The sequence below is a fragment of the Vulpes lagopus genome, chromosome 6 (genome assembly GCF_018345385.1).
Source record: "Vulpes lagopus strain Blue_001 chromosome 6, ASM1834538v1, whole genome shotgun sequence".
NCBI classification, from domain to species: Eukaryota; Metazoa; Chordata; class Mammalia; order Carnivora; family Canidae; genus Vulpes; species Vulpes lagopus.
The window spans coordinates 4,551,363-4,576,333 of NC_054829.1; the positions used below are offsets into that span (position 1 = coordinate 4,551,363).

The window sequence follows — 24,971 nt, forward strand, 5'->3', positions numbered from 1 at the left end:
TTCATTAGTGTTCTCAGAGCTGCCTCAGGGGTCTTTCCAGACCCTTCCTTCCCAGCCAGTGCGGGGGCTGCCCCTATAGGGTTCTATCCTACAAATTTAGTACCAGGGGTCTAGGACCAAGAGGCCCAGAGGAATGTAGGGGAAGTTGGTCAGCTGGGGTAGGTCATGGTGCTTGTGGTTGCACAGATCCAGTCTCTGGCCTCAGTTTCCTCATCTGTGAAGCAGATGTCCCAGTCACCTCCACTTTGCAGGGCTGTTTGGGAGGATGATGTGCCTCACCTGAGACCTGGCCTGTAGCAGGGGCCCAGGTGGGGGTTCGCTGTGGGGCATCTGAACCACACTGTGGTGGGTTCCCCAGGCAGGAGAAGATGCATTTGTGATCCAACTGGAGGAGTTTGGGGGTGTCCAGAAGAATGACCCTGTGTCCGGGCCCTGCCTCCTGCCACTGGAATGCAGTTTCTGTATATTGCAGGCCGGGGCTGGGGATCTGAACTGACCCCGGCAGGCAGGCCCTTTGCCCCACCAGGTACTTGCCATCCCACCCGCACTGTGGTGCCTGGAACCAAGCCTGGCCCGTGAGAGGGTCCAAGGAATATGTGATGAGTGAGCAAATGACCATGTCACCTGGACCCCCCCCTTTGTGGCTCCCTTTGCAGCGGGTATACACTGGGCCCCCCTTGTCCTGGCCCCTCAGCCGACTCCCTCTGCTCACCACCCACCCCATACTGAAGTCCCCCTTCCCAGTCCCAAATAAGCTGTCGAGCCTTTCTGCCTTTGCCTGTGCCCCTGCCGTGCCCCTGCCTAGAACGCCCTTCCACCTGCCTTCTTGTCCACGCGACAGACTCTTTGTTCTCCCAGACACCTTTTCTCCGTGGCTTTTGTACTCTCTTGCCCCTTGCCCCCCTGAGTGGAACCGTTCCCCTTCTGGCTGCCAACACCTGCCTCGGGTGCGGAGACCCAGTAAGACCCAGGCGAACCCCCAGAGCAGACAGGGACGCCGGCCCATCAGTAGATCCTCCCAGGGATCCCAGGCCAGGGACTCTGGGTTGGGATTTCAGGGAGGGCTTCCTGGAAGTGGCGGGGGGGGGGGGGGGGGGTGGGCTGGGGAGGACTTGAACCAAGGCTTGAAAAATGAATAGGAGTTTTCAAGGAGGACAGACCAGAGAGACCTTCCAAGGGGTATAAGGGCTGAGGAGGCCTGAGGAAGCAGGGGTGCGTTCTGGGAAATGGGTTAGGGGTGGGGCATGTGGGTCCCAGGAGGGCCCCAGAGGGGAGCCCCTCCCAGCAGAGCCTGGGTGCGACCCCAGGATTTTTGCAGCCCTGGGCCCCCTGTACTGCTCCCCGCGGCTCTGGCCACCTGTCATCTGGCATCCCGCGTACCCCTGCCCTCGCTCAGCCCCCCCCCCCTGACAGCCTCAGCAGATGTTCCTGTGACACTCGGGGGTATCAGGGACGTCCATGAGTCCCGCCTCGGAGCGGCCGCTAATCCTCACATTAATCGGCTCCTCTGCTTCCCTTGCACGGGGTCCCCTCTGCCTTGGCTCCCGCTGTGGCCACTTTGTCTGCCGCAGGCCTTTGGGCAAGCCCTGTCCTCCGCGCGGGCTCCCGTCCCCTCTGTCGTGTAGGAAAGTGGGTCAGCCGCCGCAGGGACAGAGAAGGTGCCCAGGAAACCAGAGCTCTTCCCACCATGCGGCCACCCCTCCCTCCCCCCAACTAGAATTTTTCAAAGTTGTGAACTGTGATGAGCATGAGAAAAGGTAATAAACGTCCGTGCGGTTGAGAGATGGCGTTCAGGAAGAGCCGGCACCCGGGGCACCCGGGGCACCCGGGGCACCCAGGTCCGGAAGACCAGAGCTGCCGCTGGCCCTCCAGGGGCGCCCCGGGACCCCCCAGTCACGGCTCCCTCCAGCTCCCCAGAGGCCTCCAGGTCGGGTCCTGCCAAGCGGATTGGGCCACCTAAGGGCACCCCTAACTGAGTCTCCTTTTGCCTGGCCTGGAACCTCACATACGTGGAAACTTCCAGCCTGTGCTTTGCAGGCCGGCCTTTTTTCATCAGAAACGTCGTGTGTGCGTGTTTGGGGGGGCGGTCCACAGCTGGCGCTCTCGGGGAGCTGCACGTGTGAGTGACGTTACTGCCGCCCGTTTATTCGCTATTGGGGGAGTCGGGGCGGCTCCCTCCTGGGCCTCTGGCACGCGCGCTGCCGGACACCCCCCACCCCCGTGCAGGTGTTCTGGGGACCGAGCGCCGCCTCGCAGGGGGTACGCCCCGGAGCAGGAGGGCCCGTGGTCGGGAAGGAGGGGAGGCCACACTCTGGAGGGTGCTTCTCCCAGTCAGGCCTGGGCCCTGGAAGGCCCCGTGTCTCCCCACAGCGTCCCGGCACTTGGCGTCGTCAGGGGGTGGCCGTGGTGCTATTTCTTGGGGTGGCGCTCATCACTGGGCCCTGGATTACTGCTCTTGGGGGGCTCCTCTTTCATAAGTTCTGTACGTGTCTTCCCACCAGGTCGTCCTCCTGGCTTGTGGGTGATCTTGGGCCAGGTCCTTGTCGCTTGCATGCGTGCGAATCAGCTCCCAGCGGCTGCTTGCTTCCCGCCCTTTAAATGGTCCTCCGATGAACACAAGTTCTTACTTTCTTTGTTTTTTTTTAGGATGTTATTTATTTATTCATGAGAGACACAGAGAGAGAGGCAGAGACACAGGCAGAGGGAGAAGCAGGCTCCGTGCGGGGAGCCCAATGTGGGACTCGATCCTGGGACTCCGGGATTACGCCCCAAGCCTGAGCCACCCAGCGGCCCCACAAATTCTTGCTTTTAATTCTGTTGAATGTGTCAGGTGTTTACTTTCTGCAAAGCTTTTTTGCACAGGGACACCCCGATGCTCGGGCCTGCACTCTTTGATCCGCTCATAGGACCCTTACTTGCTGTGGTTCTGCCCATGCCAGATGCTGTTCTCCAGGCTGGAGACACTGGGAAAAGCCCAGCCTGACATCCTGGAGATAGAGACAGACGTCAGGTCGTGTCAGAAACGTCAAGTCCCACTGGCCTCCCCTCCCGGGACTCTCCCTGCACTGGCTCCCTCTGGCCACCTGACCTCCTTGCTGATCCTCAAACACATTGGACAGGCTCCTGCCCCGGGGCCTTTGCACAGGCTGTTCCTTTCTACCTGGAATGTTCTTCCCCAGATAGCACGTGCCTCCTGCCTTCCCTCTTTTCACATCTTTTTCAAATGTCACGGCGGTGGGGGGTCTCCTGACCACTCGTTCCATTTATAATATTAACCCCCCACTGTGCCTCTTCTCTGCTTTGATTTCACCTGCCGTCCTGATCTGCCCCTGACTAGCGTTTTGTTTTATTTCTTTATCTTATTTACTATCTGTCTCCCCCCACTGCGAACCCTTGTCCAGAACTAGCGCGTAGTAGGTGCTCAGTAAATGCGTTTGAGTGAGACTGTACGGGGGCAGACAGTGAGGAAGGAGGGGTGGGACGGCCTCTCCCCACTGCTCACAGTGCCGGAGAGGGGGGCTTCTCCCCTCTGCGCCCCAGGAAGAGGAGTGTTGGGAGCACTTGTGCCCCTCACCCTACTCCCTGGCCCTCTGGGACTACTGTTGTGTTTTTTGTTTGTTTGTTTTTTAATCACCCCCTGAGAGGCCCTCAGAGCTGCCAGGGCCTCTGGTGGAGGGACTTGGCCTCAACAGTTGGGGGGGGGGTGTCTTGCTGAGAGAGGAGCAGGAGCAGGGCAGGGGGACCAGCAGCAGGAGCCTGGGGACAGGTGGGTCCGTGGCTTGTCCTCACCTGGCGGCTGAGCCCCACCTTCCCGGTGTTCCCCTCCGTGAGGGATCACCACACTGGAGGGCCCCCGGGAGACCGGCCAGAGGCAGGAAGGGATGTGTGCGGATCTCGGGGGCCAGGAGAGCCACAGCCCCCCAAGCATCCTGGCGGCGCCCAGTTGAGGGGTCCCATCTGGGTCTGGACCAGATGGTGCAGCCTGCTCACCTGTGGGTGCCCACTACACTTGTCCCGAGGGACAAGCAGGCTCTTGGCACCCCCTCCAGCGTCCCCCCTCCTCAGGGCCATGCCAGCACCCTTCCTGAAGCCCAGAGCCAGAGGCGAACCACTGACAGCTCCAGATCCCCACCCAGGTGACTGTTAGCCCCCCTGCACCCTCCCCCGCTGGTCACTCCGAGGTGGCCTGTCCTGCCTCCCTCCACACCCCCCTCGGAGACCCCCTTCTCTCACCTAGGAGTCTCCACTGCCTTGGCCCCCTGGGTTGTCACTGTTGATTTAATTTGTTCATCGATCGTGCACTTGACAAATATTTATTGAGCACCCACTGTTTGCTGGAGGCTGCCGTGGCCACGAGGATACAGCCGTGACAACAAAATTCCTCTAGTTAGGAGAGATGGAAAACTTTGTAAAATAAATATCACAGTGACCAGAACTATGGAGACCAAAAATGCCCCCCAAATGGGTGGGTGGGGGTTTTGGCAGCAGGGCCTGGGAAGCCCCGCGTCCCCCCCCTCCAAGGTGATACCTGAGTGCAGGGCTGAGCAGGTGAAGGGTCACCATGCCCATGTGCAGGGGGGCCGGGGGAAGAGCCCCGGGAAGAGGGAGCAGCAGGTCAAGGTGCAGAGGAGGGAGCTGACCCCCAGCAGAGTGAGGAGGGGGCTGGGGAGGCTTGGGGGGCAGATGGAGGCTCGGGGTGAGCGGGGGACCATGGCGTGGTCGGGTTTGTGTGCAGTGAGGGTGCAGAGCTGGGAGGCAGGGACCCAGAGAGTCGTGATGGCCGCTCTGACGGGGCAGTGGCCCTGGACGTGGGCGGAGGACCCTGGAGTATTTGGGAGGAGCTCGGACAGGGTCTCCTGACGGGTTGGGTGTGGAGTGCGAGGCAAGGTCGGGCACCCAGGACAACTCCTGGGTCTTGGGCCTGAGCAAAGGGTGGAGCCGCTGTCACCTGAGATGGGAGAGCTGCAGGGGGAGGGCAGGTTTGGGGACGCACAGGCCACCATCTCACCCCCGGCCTGGGGTGGCCCTGCTGCACACCTGCTCTGGGCAGGCCCGTCCTGGAGGGCATCGCCATTCCCTGGGCAGGACGGGCACGCAGTAGGTGCTCTGAGGGATGAAGGACCGGCTGGCATCATGGTCTTGAACCTGCCAACTCAAGGAGAGGTTTCCTGGGGACTTTCCACCTGCTGAGATCCATCTGATGTGTCCAGGATTGCTGTTGGGGTTTCTGGTCCCTTCCCTCCAGACCGCCTACTCTCCACCTCTTGTCTCCTCTACCCTACCGAGCAGGCACAGAGCAGGGACCTCCTTAAGTGGGGCCCCCAAGGCTCTCTGTCCCACTTGTAAACCTGACCCTAGAGGAGGAAGTCTTACAGGCTAATTCTTACTATGGTGTGAGTGACTACCTCATTTTGAGCTCTCCCTTTGGGATTCAAGGCACTGCAAAGAGACCCTCTACAGAGACTGTTCCCTCTTCTCTTGCCCTGCCCTTCAAAGTCTCCTGTCCTCACAGCACATCTGAGTCCCTACCCCTCTGCAAAGCCTCCCTGATGAAGTTTGTGGTTAGGAAAGTAGATTCACCTGGGTTCGAATCCCAGCTCTGTCACTTACTGGCTGTGTGGCCTTGGGCGAGCTTCTGAACCGCTCTGATTCTCAGTTCTGCATCTGTAAAGTGGGCACAGGAACAGTAGCGCCTACATTAGAAGGTTGTTTCGAGGGTGACGCTGTTCCCATGCACCTCGGCACGTGCTTCACGCTCTGGCTGTTACCTGCCAGCCCCTCTGACGGTAGCTTCTCTCCCGTCCCTGTGCTCGGGCCGAGCGGTGGGGCCGGGGGGCCGGTCGGGGAGCTCGCACTGGGGCAGCGACGGGGCGTGCGTCTTGACGGAGTCGCCACTCCCTGCGATGGCGAAGACGAGATGGGCGTCGGGTGACGGCAGCAGGACGTGGGGCCCGGTGTCCCGGGGTCCTCAGCCCCCCTTCCCACGCCCCTCGTGGCTGACAGGGTCAGGCGTTGTGCCTCTGTGTGCGCCGTCCTGGCGGGAGGGGGTGAGGGCCAGGGCTGGGGGACCTGCGGTGACGTTTGGAGGGGTCGCCCTGGCGAGAGGAGGCCATCCTGGTGGCCACCACTAGGCCGCTGGCCCTGACACAGGCCCTCACCCCCGGCCACGGCTCCTTTGTGTGCCGAGGGGCAGCGCCTGGCGCCCGGGGAAATGAGAGTTCGGTGAGGACACGCGGGTGGCACACAGTGGGTCTCACCAGGGGACTGAGGAGTGCCCGTGATCTCGGGGAGAAGTTTCTAGGAGGCCACAGTGGTCACAAGTGGGCTTTGATTACACATGGGAACCCGGAGCCCAGAAAGACGGCTCCTTCCCGCCCAGGGCTAACGGGTTTGCCCCCTGGGGCCTGTCTCCTGTGGCCTGGAGAGGAGCAGGGGTGCGGAGGGGAGGTGCAGCCGCAGGGCGGCCGGCCAGGGGCCCAGCGCAGTGGGGCATCGAGGCAGCACAGCCTTGGGGCGGCTGCCCACGCCCCCCGTGGCGCGGGGTCACTGATAAACCCCCCCACAGCTCTGATAACCTTCCCGAACCCCAGAATTCCAGAAGCCGGGCCCTCCGCCCACCCACTTACTGCGAGCGGCTGTCTGCAGCGGGAGCGGCCGGCGGGGTGGACTTAGCGAGGCCTGCGTGGGGTCCTCGCGGGGCAGTCAGGACCCGATCCCAGAGTGCCCACCCGAGGCGCCCGCTCACTGTCTCCGGGGCCGGCGGCCGGTGCTGGGGGGTTAACGGGGCGCCCCTCGTTGCCTACGGGGTCAGATCAGCTCCGCGGCCCTTCCATCCAGCTGTCAGGCTGACTCCGGGTGGGGGGGGTGTGGCCTGGGGCAGGGGAGGGGCCCGGGCCCAGGTGTGCGCAGCCCACCTTCCAGGCCCCCTAGAGCCCAGGCCGGCTGAGCCCGGTGCTGGGGAACGGGGCACCGGGCAGGGGTGTATGGGGGGCTTCCCACCGCGTGGATTCCCACCCCTCCAGAGGCGGCCTCCTTAGGGCTCCCCTTGCTGGTTCCCCGCCCAGGGACAGCCCCAAGCCCAAGCCTACCGCCAGTCCCCCCCTCTGCTGCCCTGAGGACCACACACTGGGCCTGCTCTCAGAGCCTTCTGCCTCCGGATCCGCACATCCCAGCCACCGCCTAGTCCACCCTTCCCCCGGGCCTGGGCTCAGGTCAGCCCATCCTTGGGCTGCAGCGTGCCCCTGCCAGGCCAGGACGTCCTCACCTCTGGACCTCTGAGAAGAGGTGCTAGTGGGAGGAGGAGGGCTCCACTGTGCCCGTGGCTGCTGAGCACGCAGGTCACTGTGCTCTGAGAAGGGACAGGCCAGAGTCAGGTGCATGCCGGTCCTGGTACACCTGGGAGTGAGGACAGACAGGCCTGAGCCAGGTGCACACCGGTCTTGGCACACCTGGGAGTGAGAACAGATAGGCCCGAGCCAGGTGCACACCGGTCTTGGCACACCTGGGAGTGAGGACAGACAGGCCCGAGCCAGGTGCACAGCGGTCCTGGCTCACCTGGGAGTGAGGACAGAGAGTGTTCCCATGGAGCAGAGAATGTGACAGTACCCAGAGGGTCAAGAGAAGGTTGTTCTCAGTGCAGGAGATATAACTCTCCCTCTGCCCGGGAGAGAATGATCTGGAAGAGAGGGAGCGATGGGTGGCTCAGGAGCGAGGCGAGAGGAGCTGCGCCAGGCCTGGAGTGGGCGGAGGGCTGCCTGGCGGGTTGTGTGTAGTAACAGGCGGGCGTGCCGGGTGTCGGGGCAGATGCTGGTAGGTGGGTACACCTGCTGCTGACATCTGTGGAAGTTCCCTTGGGCGGTTTCGTTTCCGCAGGGGAGAAGGAAGCGAGGTCATCGGCTGGGAGTGGGGCTGGGGGCGGAGGTGATAGGATTCCGGGTCACTCGATCAGTTGAGCAGAAAGTGAGGCCCGTAGCGCAGCTCTGATTTCCTGCTGTCCACGGGGAGGGGGCCGACCTCGAAGGGAGAGACGGGGAGGGGATGTGGCAAGTGGTGCACGGGGACAAGGTGGGTGGGGGGCGGATGGAGGGGTGTCCTGGTGGCGAGCTGGGGAGAGAACCGGGTGTCAGAAGTGGGATCACTGAGTGGAGCTGGCCTCGGTGAAGGCAAGTGGGGCGTCCCTGTGGGTGTGGGAGCTGGGCTGCGTCCTCCCCTCTGCCCTGGGAGCGCAAGCCCTCCACAGCATCCCCCCCACTCCGTCATGGCTGCAGCAAGGGCTAGTCACGCATGTCCATGTGCCAGCCATGTGCTGGGGACCCGTGCTCTGTGCCCCTGACGGTCCCCTCGGCCAGCCGGCCTCCAGAGGCCAACACAGCATCTGTCCAGAGGCCTCTGTGGCCGGAAGGGGTCGACAGCTGTACACTGGGCATCGGGAAGCCTGGGTTTGGCTGGACTCAGAGGTGACACCTCAGGTCACGCGGCCACTCAGGGCCGAGGTCTTTCTCTGTAACCCAGGTCTGTTGGGACCAGCATGGACAGAAGTGACCTGCGGAGAGGGGGTACTGAGGGGACTCGGGGCTGGCGGCCAGCTCTGCCCCCACCAGAGCCCTGCTGTTTATCTCTGTTCCTCTTTGGGGGCAGAGTCCTCAGGCCCCCCCGATGGGCCTTTCCTGAAAGGGCAGCTGGGAGCTCAGGGCCACTGTGCCGTCCTGAAGCCATGGGCACCTCTAGCACGTGGCCACCAGGCTGTGCGACCCTGAGGAGGAGGAGCAGATGCAGCTCCTGCTCCCACACGGCACCCCCTGCATTGTAAGACCGGGACCAGGGAGCCAAGAGGGCTTCTGACCCAGCGGGAGGTCTAGGGGGGCTTCCTGGAAGAGGTGACTAGAGTGAACCAAAGAGCCAGGAAGGGATGAGCTGAGCAGGAGGGGGCGAGCTCCCCCTCCTTGCAGCTGCTCTGTCCACTTGCCGGGGCCTGCCCAGCCCCCGAGGGCTCACTAGGCCGCGGGGGGTGGGGGGGGCAGGAGCAGGGCTGCAGCCACCTGATGATGAGGTGAGGCGGGTCAAGCAGGAGGGAGCAGCGGGACAGCCACAGCACCGGGGCCATGGGGAGGGCAGGAGCCATCGTCCCACGGTGACCTCAGTCCCGGGGCCAGGAGAGAGCAGGACCCGGCAGGCGTTGGGTTCGAGGAGTCCCTCCACCTCCTAGCTGGAGCTGGCGACCCCTCCGGGCTGTGGGCCCCGGGTCAGCGCCGTTGACAGCTCCCTGCCCCGTGCACACACACTGGCACACACGCGCCTGCACGCTTGCGTGCCACCTTCCCGGGACCTGGTGGCCGCAGTGACAGCCAGGCCTCAGGTCCCCATCTCTGCACGCGGTGCTGCCGGGGTCAGCTGACGTCTGAGTGCCCGCAGGGGCCCGAGCTCTTCTCCCCAGACCCAACGGGAAACAGGTGGCCTGCCCTGTGGGGCTCCCAGCGCCCCGTCTGCCCTGGGCCCTGCTTGGGTGGCCTCATGTCTTGGGCTCCCGTCCCCGCCTCCACCAGGGCCACAGGCCGCCCTCACAGGGAGCCTGCTGCGGGGGACGAGGTGCGACGGCGACCACAGAGCAGTGCAGTTTGCATTAAAATCTTGTCTCAGCGTCCGGGGGAAGAGCGGTTGGCATGGAACCCCGCAGGGCTGTGCGACCTCAGGGGTGCCCCGCCCCTTGGTTGCCCTGAGTCTCAGTTTCCCCGTCTGTATAATGGGTGTGGTGCACACCTCCTCTCTGAGGCCATCTGACACTCGATGGGCAGGTGTCCGCGTGCACCGGGGCAGGGTGGGCGCTCGGAAAGCTCTGGAGCTGTCGGGGGAGCGTCGATGCCCACCTGCCCCTGGGGAGAGGCAGCCAGGGCAGGCTCCCCGAGAGGACAGTGGGGGGGGGGCGCCGGCCAAGCAGCCATCGAGGGCGAGAGCGACAGAGGGAAGGCTGTTCTGTGCCAGGCAGGAGAGTGGTGGCCGCTGGACACGGACACAGGCTGCGCACATGACGTTCTCGGAGGCGGGAGGGGGACACCGAGGTCCTGAGGGGACTGTCTGTGGCTCCTGCTGTGGAGGGTCCGCGCAGGCCCCCCTGAGGGTTTCACACAGCTGTGCCCGGGGCTGGGGGCACCAAGGATGGCAGGAGACTATGGGAGGTTGGTCCACGGAGTCACAGCCGGGTCCCTGGGATGAGGAGCTTGGCGGGGGGGGCAGGTGCCTGGAGAGAGCCGGGGAGATTGGCCCTGGCCAGGGGGCAGCAGGGACCAAGGCCCTGGGGTGGGGGAAGCCTGATGGCCAGGGGGGGCGAGGGAACCACACCAGCAGGGGCAGGGCCGTGGTGGTCCCGGGGACCAGGGGCTCCGGACGGACAGACGTGGGGTCATTTTGAGCGGGTGCTGTGGCTGGCCTTCCCCGACGTGCGCCCGGCTGCCGGGTGGGGAGGGATGGGGACGTGGGGGGGTGCCCTGGCCCGGGACGCTCGGGGAGCCCACTCAGCCCCTGTAAGGCCGGGCCCTGCGCGCAGCGGCTGGTCCCGCCCCCCTGGGGGCCAGCTGGGGTGTCGGGGTCCCCGCCGCTACCAGGCCCCGGGTGCGGAGGAGTTAACCCAGGGCAGGAGGGAGGGAGTGCGATCCTGGCAGAGGGGACACGGGGACAAAGTCACCAAGACGAGAAGCTGCCTGCAGCATGTGAGCAATGACAAGCAGTTTGGCGCTGCTGGAGCATGACTGTTGGGTGGGGCCTGAGCGCTCCCAGCCCAGGGGACGGCCGTCCTGGGGGGTGGGGACGCGGGGACACAGGGGCCCTGGGACTCCTTCCACCAAGGCGCCCTACCTCGTTGCCGCTGCACGCACTCCCGCCCACCCCGCCGGGGCGCACCTGACCCAGTGACCCTGTCCACACTGCACAGCAGGGAAGGCTTCCCTCCTGGCACCCCAGGGCTCCTGGAGCCCACGTGCCTCCCTCCCCGTGCCCAGCACGGCACGCGGTGCCACGGACATCAGGGGGGAGAGGTTTGGAGACGGAGGGAAATTTCAGCCAGGAGGAACCAAGAAAGGCTTCCTGGAGGAGGTGGCATTTGAACAGAGCCTCGCAAGAAAAAAGAGGTTCTGGGGACTCAGAGAAGGAGGCGAGGATGTTCCCAGAAGAGGGGACAGCACAGACAGCTGCCTGGGGGGCCGGTGTGAGTGCGGCCGCACTTGGGGGACTAGACAGGGGTGCAGAGGCCGTGGTCCTTTCCTGCGGGGAGTGGGGAGGGGGCCTGGTGTGCGGGGCTCAGGTGTGGCTGCGTGGCCCCCCCTCGGCCCCCGGCTAGGTCACGGCAGCCCCAGGTGGCCACACAGGTGGCGTCCATACCTGCCTGAAGGGGGAAATGGGAAGGAGAAGTGCCCCTTCACCTCCATGCCCTCGGGCTCCCAGGCCCTGGCGGCTGGCCTGGCGGGGCTCCAGCCTAGTCCCTGGGGGGCGCTCAGACATCCCCTGTCACCCTGCCCCGCCAGCTGCCCCGCTAGGACCCCGGGTGCCTCTCAGACCCATGTCCAGACACACAGGGCACCACGTCCCCAAGGGGAGCCCGGGATCACCAAGGCCCCGGGGCTCAGGGCACATGGACTGGGCCAACCGTCCGTCGTCCGTCCATCTGTTTGCCCAGCAGCCGCCAGGCCCTTCTGCCAGCAGGGCGGGAAGGCAGCCCTGCGTGCCCAGCAGGGGTGACACCGCGTGGTCATCCCCGGGGCCGAGGCCCTGCTGACAGCCGGCGGCCGGCCAGCGGAGCCCAGGGAGAGGCCGTGAGTCCCTCCTCCGCTGTCTCCCCGCTCCAGCACCTCGGCAGGCCCATGGGCGGGGGCGGCCCTCCCTGCCCCCTGCCCCCCTTCCCAGGAGGGGCCAGCACATCTGGATCTCATCCCATCCTCATCCCAGACTAGCTGTGTGATCTTGGGACAGTCGCTCAGCCTCCCCGGACTCTCGTTCTCTCATCTCTGGGTCGGGGGCACCCCCAGCCTCAGTCTGGGAATGAGAATTTGTGTCAGGACAGGAGTGGGTCGTCGGCAGAAAATGCCCTGCGTGTGACCACAGGCGCCAGCCCTGCCCCTTCCCTGGGCCCCAGCCTCCCCCTCCTCTTCTGGAAACGTGCCTGCCAGGAGCCCCAGCCCCCCTCCGTGGGGGGGCCCTCTGGAGTGAGGACTGGCTGAGGGCCTGGGGGGGGACCCCACAGGCCTGGGGTTTGGAGCCCGGCTCGTCCTGCCCCTGCTCCACGCACTCGGCAGCGTGGGGGTCGTTGGCCGAGGGTGGTCTCTGGGGTGACCCGTCCACCCGGAGGCCCAGCCAGTGCCCTGCCCACCGCGCCCGGGCTCGGGGACCCGGGGCCAAGGGCAGCCCATCTCACGGATGGGAAAACAGGGGCTCGCGGGAGTGGTGACCGCATACAGCGCGGAGCCCGGGCCACAGCCCCCCGCTCCCAGCTCAGCCGGCAAGTCAGCCCGTAAGGTCATTTTCTGGGGGGTTGTGTGTGCAAAACTTGATCCTTAATACATTCCCCCGCTGCTTTTTCATCACTATAGGCAATATGACAAATCTAGGAAAGTGCAGAAGAAAAAGCTCAAATTACCCAGAACCCACCACCCACCACGACATTTCTTTCGCTGCCTTGCTTTTCGTGGCCGTCCGTCCACAGATGTTTTTGAGGGATTACACGGCTCCATCAGAGGCCGCGTCTCTGAGCGTTGTTTGGAAGCCCATTGCGGGGGCTGCATCCTCTCATCAGGCTTTGGCTCTGGGGCCGGCGAGGCCAGCGGGGCGTCCTGGACACACTGCGGGGGGTGGGGGGGCGTTTCCTGGTGTCCACAGCAGGGTGGCACCAAAGAAGGGCAGGGCACACCTGGGTCCCCTCCCGCATCCATTTAGCCGATTCTGCTCCCCTCCGGCCCACCCACAGCCCGGCCACAGACACAAGGGGCCCCACTGTGAGAAGGGGTCCCCGGGAGGGTGAAGTGGGCCCTGCCCGGGACCCCTAGCCTTTGCCAGGTCCCTCAGCCCCCAGGACCCCCTCCCCTATCTAGACGCATGAGCCCTTCACAGCCTCCCAGCACAGGTGGGACCTGATGTCACTGTCCCTCCATGCCCCATGCCCCCTGGGGGTCTCCGGCCACGGGGTCCTGCTGTGGTGACCCTACCCCTGTGACTCTTCTCTGAGGCTGAGACCTGCCGGCAGGGCCCCTGCCGCTGGTGGGACGCAGTGCCACCGCCAGGCTCCAGCCAGAAGGTGCACAGGCCGGGGTCCCCCCTCTGGTTCCTGTACCTTGACACCTTGCTGATGACCCGGGGATCCGCTGCCCAGTGTGGGGGCGGGCTCCACACCTCTCTGTGTCCGTGCCCACGGCGGCCCTGTGCGGCCCGCACCCCCGTGCTGAGCGGCTCTGTCCTCTTCGCCCACAGGCTGCGCAGCCCCTGGGTGCCCTCGTGCCTCGGGCAGCCCCGCATCCTGCAGGGCCGACTGGCCAGGTCCTCGCCCTCGCTCTGGGACAGGTAACACACCTGGTGTCTCCCCACTTCCTTGGTGTCTCTGCGTCTGTCCCCAGACATCCCTCCCGTGTGTGCGTCCACTCACTCGAGCCAGATGGGGAAGGGTGTTGGGCCACCAGCACATCCCTGCCACACGCCCTCGTGCCATCTGTCTCAGAGGCAAGGCTCTCAAGCCCCCACGGCCCGCACCCCCAGCCCTAGCCCAGGCTCCATCCTCGGGCTCCCGCGCCCGCCCCGGGGTGTCCAGGAGGGGCTCCTGGTGGATGGCCGGAGGGGATCGCACCTGGGAGGGGCCCGCGCTCATGAGCTCATCGTTCTCCGTGAGGCGGGAAAGCATTCTGGGGGCTTCCAGGGGCCAGGGAGGAACCGGGTAACACCCCGTCACCCACACACGCCCCACCAGGTTAGGTGCACGTCCTCATTTAGTTCACCGAGACACAGGTCAAAGTGAAGGTGACTTCAGCAGGCGACAGTCTGAGAAGGGTGTCCTACGCTCGCACCCTGACCCCTCCCCAGAGGGCGCGGCACGGCTTGTCTGGGCACGGAGGGCTTCGGCACCCTCCCCGTGCGTCTGTCGAGGGGCTGTTTGCAGAGGCCAGGGCCTCCCCAGCACACTCGTCGCTCCGACGGGGGAAGCCGAGGCCCCGGCCCCGAGCCGCCCCCTGGGATTCCCATAGCCTGGAAGGCCCATGGCCACGTGGTACTTGCCCCTGGCATCGTCTCTCAGTGGTTCTGATGAGCCCCCAGCGCGGGCTGCCGTGTGGGTGCGCATGTCCCCGTTTCACGGACGGGGACACTGAGGCGGAGGCCAGGCAGGGCTCAGGTCGATGCCCCGGGAGGGGAGAGCGCTGGCAGGGACGGACGGCCACGAGGTGACCGTGGACCCCACGATACCCAGCCTGGGACCCTCCTGGACCAGGTTGGGGAGGGGACATGTCCAGAGCTTCTGAGTGGCTGATCTCTGGGACTTGGTGACCGGCTGTGAGGGGACGAGGGGCAAGGAGGCCCCATGGCCTCCTGGAGTCTGACTGGGGACCGAGAGTAGCTGTCCCTTGTCGGGGGTGGGGGAGGCAGAGGCCAGGGAGGGGTTAGCCTTGAACGCACGGAGTGTGAGTGCCGTGGGCCATGGGCGGAGGGGCCGGCGGGTGGCTGGACACGGGGGGAGTGGACTGGAGATGCAAGCAGGTGGGGGTGGGGGGGCCCCATGTGTGGCGGGGGGGCGGAAATTCAACCCGAGTTGTGCGGGGAGGGAGGGGCCGTGCAAACAGCACCCTGATGGGCCTGGGCAAGGCCGAGGGGTGTGCAGGCGGGGATGGGGGGCTGTGGTGGGCTCCGGCCGCCGGCCTGGGCATCCGCTGTGACGGAGGGCTGGGGGGCGCGGGAGCCAGGGGCCGGGGTGCCGTGGGTGCCTCCGGTAGGTCCGGAAGGCCCCAGCTCACTGCGGCGGTTGCCGGGGATGCGGGAGGCCTTGACCAGGTGCCCTCCTCCCAGCCCTGCTGTGCGCTTGTCCCACCACGGAACCTGTTCCGTGTTCGCGTGGGTCTCCCTCCAGACCGAAGGCTCTACCGGGCGGGGGCCGCGCTGGCCCTGCTGGCTGCTGCAGGGTGGGGGGCAGGAAAGGCGGTCTGGTCTGGGGGGACGTGTGGCCGGTCACATCAGGAGTGGGCAGTCTGCATGGTGGCGGGGTGCGCGCTGTGGTTGCGGGTGGCTGGTCACTGGCTCTGGGTGGTCACGCGAGTGGATGGATGATGCTTTCACCTCTTCCCAAGGGTGCAGACCCCACCTGTGCCTTGTGACCGAGGGCTGTGGGTGGGCTGCTGCCTTGTGACCGAGGGCTGTGGGTGGACCTGCAGCCCCCACGGGGGAGAAAGGCTGGGGGCCGAGGACCATCTGGGTGGGTCTGTAGCTGCAGGGTGGGGCAGTCAGGCATGCTGCCTGGAGGAGGCGGCCAGACCTGCGTGGGCAGCCGTGGGCACTGCTGCAGGGCTCTCCTGGATGAACGCTCTGCATCCTCCCTGGAGACTGACCCCGGGGGGAACCTGCCCCCCCCTTTTCTGAGGTTCTCAAAATGTAGGCAACTTTTTAATTTTTATTTATTTAAAAAGATGTAGGCCTGGGCAGGAGTCCAGGAATATTTCATTGAGATCTGCTGGGTGTGTGCCCGTGGGAACACGAGTGGCTTCCACACTGGGCCGGAGACTGCAGGAGACTGCCTGCCCCGGTCCCCTCACTCCGGTGTGGGCCTCGGAGGTGCTGAGAACACAGGCTCCTGCCCAGGGTCCCACACCACACCTGGGCAGACTCCCAGCCCTGCCTGTCGCCAGGTTTTCAGCGTGACACCCGGGGACTCCCCTCCCACTCCCATGCGCCAGTCTGGGGCGGGCACTGTGTACTCCCTCCTCCCTGGTCACAGCAAACTCACCAGAAATTATCATTCCAAAGGGCACTGGCCCCAGACCGTCCCCTGGGGGCATCCACGTGTTCTGGCCAAAGGTGGGCTCACTTGCCACCCCCCCCCCCCGCCCCCCGGACCGGGGCACCTCTCTGGGCATAATTTTTCTCCGAGTCTGGGCTTTGTGTCCACAGGGCAAGGTGGGGGCAGTCCCCTCTTTCTAGGGGGAAGCCAAGGCCGGAACGGATAGTGGGCAGCCCCGCAGCACGGCTGTGTGCCGGCCTGCAGAGGCCCCGCCACCCGGGCGCCAGGCTGTCACTGCAGCCCAGGGGCTGCTGGGGGGAGTGCGCTGACCAGAGCTGGAATGTTGGCTCCACGCGAGCCTGGCACCCACCGCACAGCCCCCGCCTGCCGGCCCCACGGTCAGGTGAGGCCTTGGGCCAGCAGCCGGGTGCGGCGCCTGAAGGGTGCGTGTGTTCAGGAGGGCCTCCCCCTACCCCTTCAGGCTGTGCCCCCCCCCCCCCCGGGGAGTTCCTGGGACCGCGCTTGCCCCTCCTGCCTCCCCCTCCCGCCGGCCGCGGGCCATTGTCCTGGGTCTCGTTTCCTGGGGCGGGGGCGCAGCATCACCCCGCGGAGAGGGGCACACGGTCTCTGGGGAGACGGAGCCTCCAGAGCTGGGGCTGAGGCCCTGGAAGGCTTCCTGGGGGAGGCGGGACGTGAGCAGGCCGGGGCTGTGCACCCTCCCGAGCTGTGTGCAGCCGCGGCCCCTGCGGCGAGGCTGCGCCCGACTGGGGGAGGGGAGGCCCCGCCCCGAGGCTGCTGGACCGCGGCTCCCCGCCAGCCCCCCCACCCCCTGCCAGCCGCGCCCTCCGGAGGCCCCGAGGCCAGGTGCCTGAAGCCGTCCCCACCCCCGCCAGGGCCTGCGCGGGGGGTTTGCAGGAGGCGGGCGCCGCGGGGGTGTCGGGGGTGTCGGGGCGCACCCAGGGCGCGGCCGCTCGGGCTCGCCTTCCCGCGCTCAGCGCCCCGGCCCGGCCCGCCGCCGCGTGTCGTTGCAGCGCGCTGCAGGAGCAGAAGGGCGAGCTGCGCAAGCGGCTGTCCTACACCACGCACAAGCTCGAGAAGCTCGAGACCGAGTTCGACTCCACGCGCCACTACCTGGAGATCGAGCTGCGGCGCGCGCAGGAGGAGCTCGAGAAGGTCACCGAGAAGCTGCGCAGGTACGGGGCGGGGCCTGCCTCCAGGGGGGCCCTGCCTCCCCCTGAGCTGTGGACCGGCCTGCCCGGGCGGCGGGTCCGGCCGGTGGGACGAGCTCCTCTTGCAGGGCCAAGAGCGGCCAAGTCAGAACTTGACCCTGCGTCTGGCTGCTGCCGGGACAGGCTCTTCCCAGGCACCCCTCTATCCCCTGTTCGTTCCTCTCCTCTGGTCTTGGGGGGACAGCAGCGGGACACACATGCAGCCATCTCCAGACCCCTCTGGGCCCACCGGGGCCCCAGCCGCCGTCCCCTGAGCCTGATAGGAAAAGCCATGGCTGAGCCCTGCGGAGGAACCAGTGTGTAGGGACCGTCCCCTTGAGCAGCGTGGCAGCCAGTGGAGGTGGGCAAGGTGTGCCGGACCGACTACTCACTCCCTTACAAACCAAACTTCCCTAAGATCGTTCGGCGTATTTAAGATATTGTCCTAAAACGTGCTGCACGCTTTCCAGCCTTGAGGAAGACAGCAACTGAATGCAAAGTTTGCCATTGGCTTGGTTTATTTTAAACATTTATAGTGCACGGGCTGGTGCTGGCCCCAGACGGGATTTGCCAGGAGGGCTGTTTGTCTGCCCCCCACCGGCCCCCTCCCCCATCTAGTTTCGTGGGAACCAGGCTTAGGCCATGCAGTCAGACCTCGGTGAAGGTGTCGCCTCTGCCACTCTCTGCTTTAAGCACCTTGAGGCTGTTTCCCCAGTACCGGTGGGCACACAGGGACACAGGTTGTCAAGAGGACGGACACTGTCCTAAATCCCCCTCCACCGTCACAGTACACAGCAGTAGTAGAAATATGGCACCCGACACCCACCCAACACCTGCTTCCACCTTCCCCCTTCTTCTAGGGTTGCAGGGTGGGGGTGGGGGAGCGTGTTTTACCCACCATGTGTCCCTAGCACTCGGCCTAGGGCCCACTGCGTGGCCAGCTCTAAGTCTCTGCCCTGCTAACCTGCTGTTGAATATAAACCCCCTAGCCAGGCTTGCAAGAACCGTGTTTAAATGTGAGTAAGCTGGCTTTGAGCAAGGACCGGACAGAGCCGCTTGTGAGTACAGGTCTTCCCTTTTCATCTCCAGGGGGTCCTCGACCCTGGCCCACGAAAGGCCTCTACAAGTTAGCTTCTTGCTGCAGGCAGAGGAGCAAGTAGACCAGGGTGGCACCAGTGGGTGGGCTGGGGGCGGGGGCGGGGGGCTGTGTCCAGCTGAGCCCTGCTCGGTGGGCTCTGTGGCCGTGGGGGCCACGCGGGGTCAGGCCTGGCCCAGCAGCGACCCCGTTGTTCCAGGATTCAGAGCAACTACATGGCGCTGCAGAGGATCAACCAGGAGCTGGAAGACAAGCTGTACCGCATGGTGAGGGCCGGCCCCGCCCCAGCACCCCCAGCCGGGAACCCCGGTGGTGAGCCACCAGCCGGGCTGTCATCTCTTGCCTGTGCACTGTGCAGGAGCTGGTGACAGGCTTGGCTTCCCGGCCTGTGCACCCCACCAGGGCCTGGGCCAGTTCCCACCCCCTCCTGCTGCGAACGGCTGGGTGTCAGGACCGGGAAGTCCGAGGGCTCCGAGCTGCCCCGTGAGCCTCCAGGACATGGTGTAATCACCCGACCTGGAGGTGCGAAGGGGCTGTGGGAGGGAGGCCTGGGCTGGGGACTCAGACCTGGTGGGACAGAGGCCTGAGTTCAGGCCCTGGGTAAGCCGGAAGGATGTCTGAGCCCAGCTGTGCCTCTCATGGGGCCCCCCCGGCTTTGGGTGAAGAATGGGGGAGACGGTGCTGCCCTGACCCCAGCGCGGGCAGAGACCCTCACGCCATCTGCACGTGGCCTCAGCTGTGCCGCCTGTTTTTTAAGTCGATCAGGCTGTGGAGACCTCAGTTTGGACGAGAGTGATGGTGGCGGTGGCGCTGGCCTCCTGGTCTCGAATGGCTGGCGTCAGGGAGGGGCCGATACGAGGTCCCCCCTCGTCCTCGTTTGGTTACGGGCTCGCTTTGTTTCTGAAAATCACCAATGGGTGTCGAGCACCTGCTGCCAGAGCAGAGACAGGCGACCCTGGGCTTTCCGAGCTCAGCTGGAGGCTGCAAGAGGACAGGCTTAAGGAAGAGGCGGGGGCAGGGACGGGCCGGTGCGGAGCGCGCACTCCGGGGGCAGGCCGTAGCCGTCGGGGGCGCCGGGGGCGCGGGTGAGCAACAGGCCCAGGGAGGCAGTGACCCGCCCAAGGCCGTCTGGCTCGTCGGTGCTGGAGCACAAGTGGATTTGAACCTGTGGTCAGTGCCCTTACTCCCACCTTCCTTGGTCTCGCGCAACCTCATCACTACGAGAGGGCACCCGGGGGGCCTGTGGGGCCGACCCCCAGCGGCTCCTTCCCACACCCTCCACCCCCGCCTCAGGGCCAGCACTATGAAGAGGAGAAGCGAGCGCTGAGCCACGAGATCGTCGCCCTCAACAGCCACTTGCTGGAGGCCAAGGTGACCATCGACAAGCTGTCGGAGGACAATGTGAGTGTTGCACCTGTGACCCGGGGGCTTCCAGGCTTCGGGGGGTGGCACGGGCAAGGTGGGAGGACAGGGCCGCCTCACCGGAGATACGCTGCCGAGGGCATCTGGGAAGACTGTGCTGGAAGGAAACGGCTCGAGCATGCTCACTCGGGACTCCTGCCCCGCCGGCCCCGGTGGGGCTCAGGGCCGCGTGGCTGCCCGCTTCCAAGGGCCCACAAGATGGGCCCAGCCACGCGCCACGCTCCCGACGGCTGACCGCACGTTCACTCACGGTGGCTGCTTCTTGCCAGGCCCTCCTGGGCTGTGAGAACGTGGTGTGAATGACACGGGCAAAAAACCCCTGCCCACGTGGAGCGGACGCCTGAGCGGGGAAGCAGTGAACACGGTGGATGGGCAGGCCGCGCCACGCGCTAGAAGTGCTTCACGCGCCTGGGAGAGACACCCAGCAGACAGCGCTGGGGAGTCGTTCGGGTCCTTCTGGAAGGGGCCAGAGAGCTGGCCCCAGGGGGAAGAGCCTTCCTGCAGGCGGAAGGCACCGGAGTGGCAGAGGAGGGTCTGCAAGACCAGCAGAAGGGCCAGAGAGGTCCCGGGGGCAGCGAGCAGCCCAGGGTCTGAGGTCAGAAAGAGAACAGGAGGCCATGCTGTGCAGGCTGCTCTAGGAATCTGGCTTTTGTTTTATTTTGGTTTTTTTTTTTTAAGATTTTATTTATTCATGAGAGACACAGAGAGAGGCAGAGACACAGGCAGAGGGAGAAGCAGGCTCCCTGCAGGGAGCACGATGTGGGACTCGATCCTGGGACCCTGGGATCATGCCCTGGGCCGAAGGCAGATGCCCAGCCGCTGAGCCACCCGGCGTCCCAGGAACCTGGGTTTTATTGTGAGTGAAGTACGGAGCCACCAAAGGTTCTTGAACAGAGGAATAACATGACTGGACCGAACAGTTTTCTGGGCTCACGGAGAACAGACTGCAGGGACAAGCCGCAGCGGGAGGCTCCAGGAGGTGGCGGTGGCTGCGATCCAGGCTAGGACAGTGGCTAGGACAGTGGCTCGGCCAGGATGCCGCCTGTGGAGTGGGGAGCAGGGCTCAGGTTCTGGTTCTGTGTCGAAGGTGGAACCCAGGGCATTAGCCGAGATTGTGGATGTGGGGTGTGGGGGAAGAGAAGGGCCCCGCCCAACTGCAGGGTTCAGAGCCCGGAGGGGAGAAGCCCCAGATGGCAGGCCATGGGGGGAGAGCGGGGCTGGAGTTTAGGGCAAAGAGATGGGGAGGCCCCAGCACAGGCCGCACAGGGCGCAGGGAGCCTGAGTGACCCGGGACGCGCTGGCAGACCTGGGCCGGCCAGGCAGTGCTCACAGCCCTCTGACGCCGGGGGCAGCCGGCCTGGGGCCTCAGGGGGGCCAGTTCTTGGCTCTCAGCCAACCGTGCCCTTCCTGGGGCCTCAGGAGACACCGAGGAGGCTGGGGACCCAGTGTCTCTCCACTTTGCAGCCCAAGTTGGGGGCACCGGCCTCAGCACAGACGGCGGAGGTGGGGGAGCCTCCAGGAGCGGGGTAGGGGTCAGAGGTGCCCCTGCCTCCCACAGCCTGCCTGAGCTGCAGGATGCCCGATCCTGGTTGAGCTCTTGGGGCCCCGCGGTGCACCCTAGCGCCCTCCCAGCCGAGGATCCCGGGTCGGGGCGGGAGTGCAAGGCCCAACCACAGGCACATGCAACAGAGATTTTCCAAAGATGAAACCAAATGCCCTCGAGTCCTACTGTTTGCATCTGTTTTCAGCTAAGGACGCTGAGCCAGTCCCTGCCCGGACCTTGGGTCACACAGGTCACCTGCCCCACCTCACCCTGACCCTCACCCCGCCCTGCAGCCACCCCCATAAGCAGACCACACTTGAGCAGCGGGGATGCGTGGAGCAAGTCTGAGACGCAGGGAAGCAGGGGCTGTGGGCACGTTCCCTGTCACCTGTTGTGCCGACACGCTTCCCTGTGTGGTCTCCGTGCCTGGGGCTTCTGGGGGTTCGGGGGCCCCCGGAGGCCCTCCTTCCACCGCTGCCCCCACCTCCCCATGCACCAGCAGCCCCAGGTCAGCACGGAGGCCCCCGTTCTGCAGGCGAGGGCGTGAGGCCCTGCCAGCTGCACAGCTACCCCCCCACCTGGTCTGTGTTGGCCACTGGGCCTTGGGTGTCAGGGACCGTGGCAAGGACCGTGGCAAGGGGCGAGCCTGCCCCAAACGCCTTCTCTTGTCTTCCAGGAGCTCTACAGGAAGGACTGCAATCTAGCGGCGCAGCTCCTTCAGTGCAGCCAGACCTACGGCAGGGTCCATAAGGTGTCCGAGGTAACGCGAGCACCCCCAGCCGGGCCAGCCTCGCCCCCAGGCCCCCCCAAGGGAAGGTGCTGGAGAGCCCGAGTCACGGCCCTCCTCCCTCCTGCAAGTACCCCGCCCTTTCTGACTACGGTGCAGGGGCCACCCCCACACACACACCTCCTCACCCAGCGGCGACAGCCTGCCGGTCCCCGTGCTTTCCTCTGGGGGCTGCTCCAGGCCCCCTACCCGCTGAGCGCTGACGGGGCAGAGGGGCCCGGGTGAGCCTCACAGAAACCCTGTGGTTCGGTTGGGCACAATGGCTGCGCCCATTTCAGAGATCAGGGCTCCCTGATGCCAAAGCCACACTGGCCTGTGGACCCCCACCCCTGCCGGCTGCCCCCACCCAGGCCTGGGGGGTCCATGTTCCCTCTCCCCTGGGCCTGGGCCATGCCGGCAACACTCAAAATATATCACAGTAGCAGGACACCCCACGAGGCACCAGGCGCCCGTGCCGTCCATCTGTGTTGCATCCGAGTCTGTCTTGTTCAGGAGCACTCAGGCCTCGTGACCCGGCAGGGGTGCCACCGACAGACCTTGGGGCTGGGAGGAACCAAGGGGCCTGCAGCCCCAAGAGGGGCCAGGTCAGCCCCTGGGCCACCCTCGGGGCTCTTCAGAGCCCAGCTGTGGGGGGCCGGGGAGATGGGGGTGTCTGGGGACCCTCGGGGAATCTCAGGAGCTTGTGACACACGGTTCCAGGAGCCGGCTCTCGCGGTGCCATCTGAGAGGCCCTGGGCGGTCCCCTCCCTCCGTCTGCACACGCGTCGGCCACGGTCACAGCCGCAGGTGCCGGGCTGACGCTACCCTGTCCCCGCCCTCCCCTCCTCACTCCTGCCCGTTGCAGCTGCCCTCTGACTTCCAGGAGCGCGTGAGCCTGCACATGGAGAAGCACGGCTGCAGCCTGCCCTCCCCGCTCTGCCACCCGGCCTATGCCGACAGCGTCCCCACCTGCGTCATCGCCAAGGTGCTGGAGAAGCCCGACCCCAGCAGCCTGTCCTCGCGCCTGTCGGACGCCTCGGCCCGCGACCTGGCCTTTCGGGAGGGGGTGGAGAAGCAGGGCCCGCGGCCCCCCTACAAGGGCGACATCTACTGCAGCGACACGGCCCTCTACTGCCCCGAGGAGCGGCGGCGCTCCCGGCGGCCCAGCGTGGACGCGCCCGTGAGCGACGTGGGCTTCCTGCGGGCCCAGAACTCCACCGACAGCGCGGCCGAGGACGAGGAGGAGGCCGAGGCGGCCGCCTTCCCCGCGGGCTTCCGGCACGAGGCCTTCCCGGGCTACGCGGCCTCGCTGCCCACGTCCAGCTCCTACTCGAGCTTCAGCGCCACGTCGGAGGAGAAGGAGCACGCGCAGGCCAGCACGCTCACCGCGTCGCAGCAGGCCATCTACCTGAACAGCCGCGACGAGCTCTTCGACCGCAAGCCGCCCGCCGCCGCCGCCGCCTACGAGGGCAGCCCGCGCTTCGCCAAGGCCGCGGCCGGCGTGGCGGCCCCGCTCGAGGCCGAGGTGGCGCCGGGCTTCGCGCGGACCGTGTCCCCGTACCCGGCCGAGCCCTTCCGCTTCCCCGCGTCCCCGGGCCCGCGGCAGGCCCTGATGCCCCCAAACCTGTGGAGCCTGCGGGCCAAGCCGGGGTCGGCCCGGCTCCCCGGGGAGGACGCGCGGGGCCAGTGGCGGCCGCTGAGCGTGGAGGACGTGGGCGCCTACTCGTTCCCGGCCCCCGCCGCGGGCCGCGCGTCGCCCTGCAGCTTCTCGGAACGCTACTACGGCAGCGGCGGCAGCAGCCCCGGCAAGAAGGCCGAGGGCCGCGCCAGCCCCCTCTACGCCAGCTACAAGGCCGACAGCTTCTCCGAGGGGGACGACCTCTCGCAGGGCCACCTGGCCGAGCCTCGCTTCCTCCGCGCCGGCGGCGACCTGAGCCTGAGCCCCGGCCGCCAGGCCGACCCGCTGCCCGGCTACGCGCCCAGCCAGGGGGACGCCGAGAGGCTCGGGGTGCAGCTGTGCGGGCCGGGCGGCAGCCCCGAGCCCGAGCACAGCCCCCACAGCTCCAGGGACTCCCTGGAGCCCAGCTCCATGGAGGCGTCCCCGGAGATGCACCCCGCCGCCCGCCTCAGCCCGCAGCCGGCCTTCCCGCGGACTGGTGGCTCGGGGCTCAGCCGCAAGGACAGCCTCACGAAAGCCCAGCTCTACGGAACCTTGCTCAACTGAACGCCAGGCCGCGGCCACGGGGCCCCCCGCCCCGCGAGCCCAGAGGCCCCCACGCCGTCCCGTCCACCCCCGCCCCCCACGGTGGAACGTTTTTCACACCCGACATCCTTCCCCACCTGAGATGAGCATTCCCCCCTTTTATAAAGTGAAACTATTTTTATAGAGAAAAAGGGTCTTTCTTAACGCACTTGGCCTCCAGCTCCCTGGATGGCAGCCTTGGCGTTTTCAACACAAAGCTCCTTTATTTTTCGGGGGAGGACGAGTGGGGCCTGTCCCTGGGAGGGGAAGGACGGCGTCCCGTGGAGACACCCCAGTGAGCCGGTGACAAGGGAACCCGAAGCTCTGTCCACGAAGAGGGGAACTAGAACGGGTGGAGGGATGTGACATGTTTTTAAACTGTTCTCGCCGTGTGACCGACACCACCCCAGCTCTCCCGTGGTCCGTCGTCCCGAGTGGGGCCGGTGCTCGTCCCCCAGTGTCCCGCTCCCCGGCACCACCTCGCTCTACCTCACACGTAATGAGGCCCTCTGACCCCCGGTTTCCGTGGCTTGCTTCCCCGTCGTCCGCGATGCATGCCCCGTCCCAGTTAGTACTGTACCTTCGTTCACTAATAAAAGACATCGGTGGAAAGGACTTGGCTCTGGCTTGTTCCTTCCGACCGCGAGGACGCGCGGCCCGGGCTGCCACCCCGTGTCCCTCCCGCCAGCATCCGAGTGCTTCCCCTGTCCCCACCCCTGGGCGCTCTTCTCACCCCTTCCAG

At 66.0% G+C, this 24,971-nt stretch overlaps 1 protein-coding gene across 6 annotated transcripts in view; it reads left to right on the plus strand.

The window, feature by feature from the left end:
• BEGAIN (brain enriched guanylate kinase associated) overlaps positions 1-24,844 on the plus strand; it is a 45,472-nt gene extending 20,628 nt beyond the window's left edge. For 3 of the 6 annotated variants that reach the window (XM_041758177.1, XM_041758178.1, XM_041758179.1), the window contains exons 3-7: positions 16,984-17,145; positions 18,456-18,522; positions 19,550-19,657; positions 21,898-21,981; positions 22,853-24,844. In XM_041758177.1, coding sequence (XP_041614111.1) covers positions 16,984-17,145; positions 18,456-18,522; positions 19,550-19,657; positions 21,898-21,981; positions 22,853-24,211 — 1,780 coding nt within the window. In that variant the 3' untranslated portion in view covers positions 24,212-24,844. Of the gene's footprint in view, positions 1-13,449; positions 13,540-16,983; positions 17,146-18,455; positions 18,523-19,549; positions 19,658-21,897; positions 21,982-22,852 lie in introns of all 6 variants that reach the window. The other 3 variants (XM_041758173.1, XM_041758174.1, XM_041758175.1) reach the window with 2 other exon arrangements.
• The last annotated feature ends 127 nt before the right edge of the window (positions 24,845-24,971 follow it).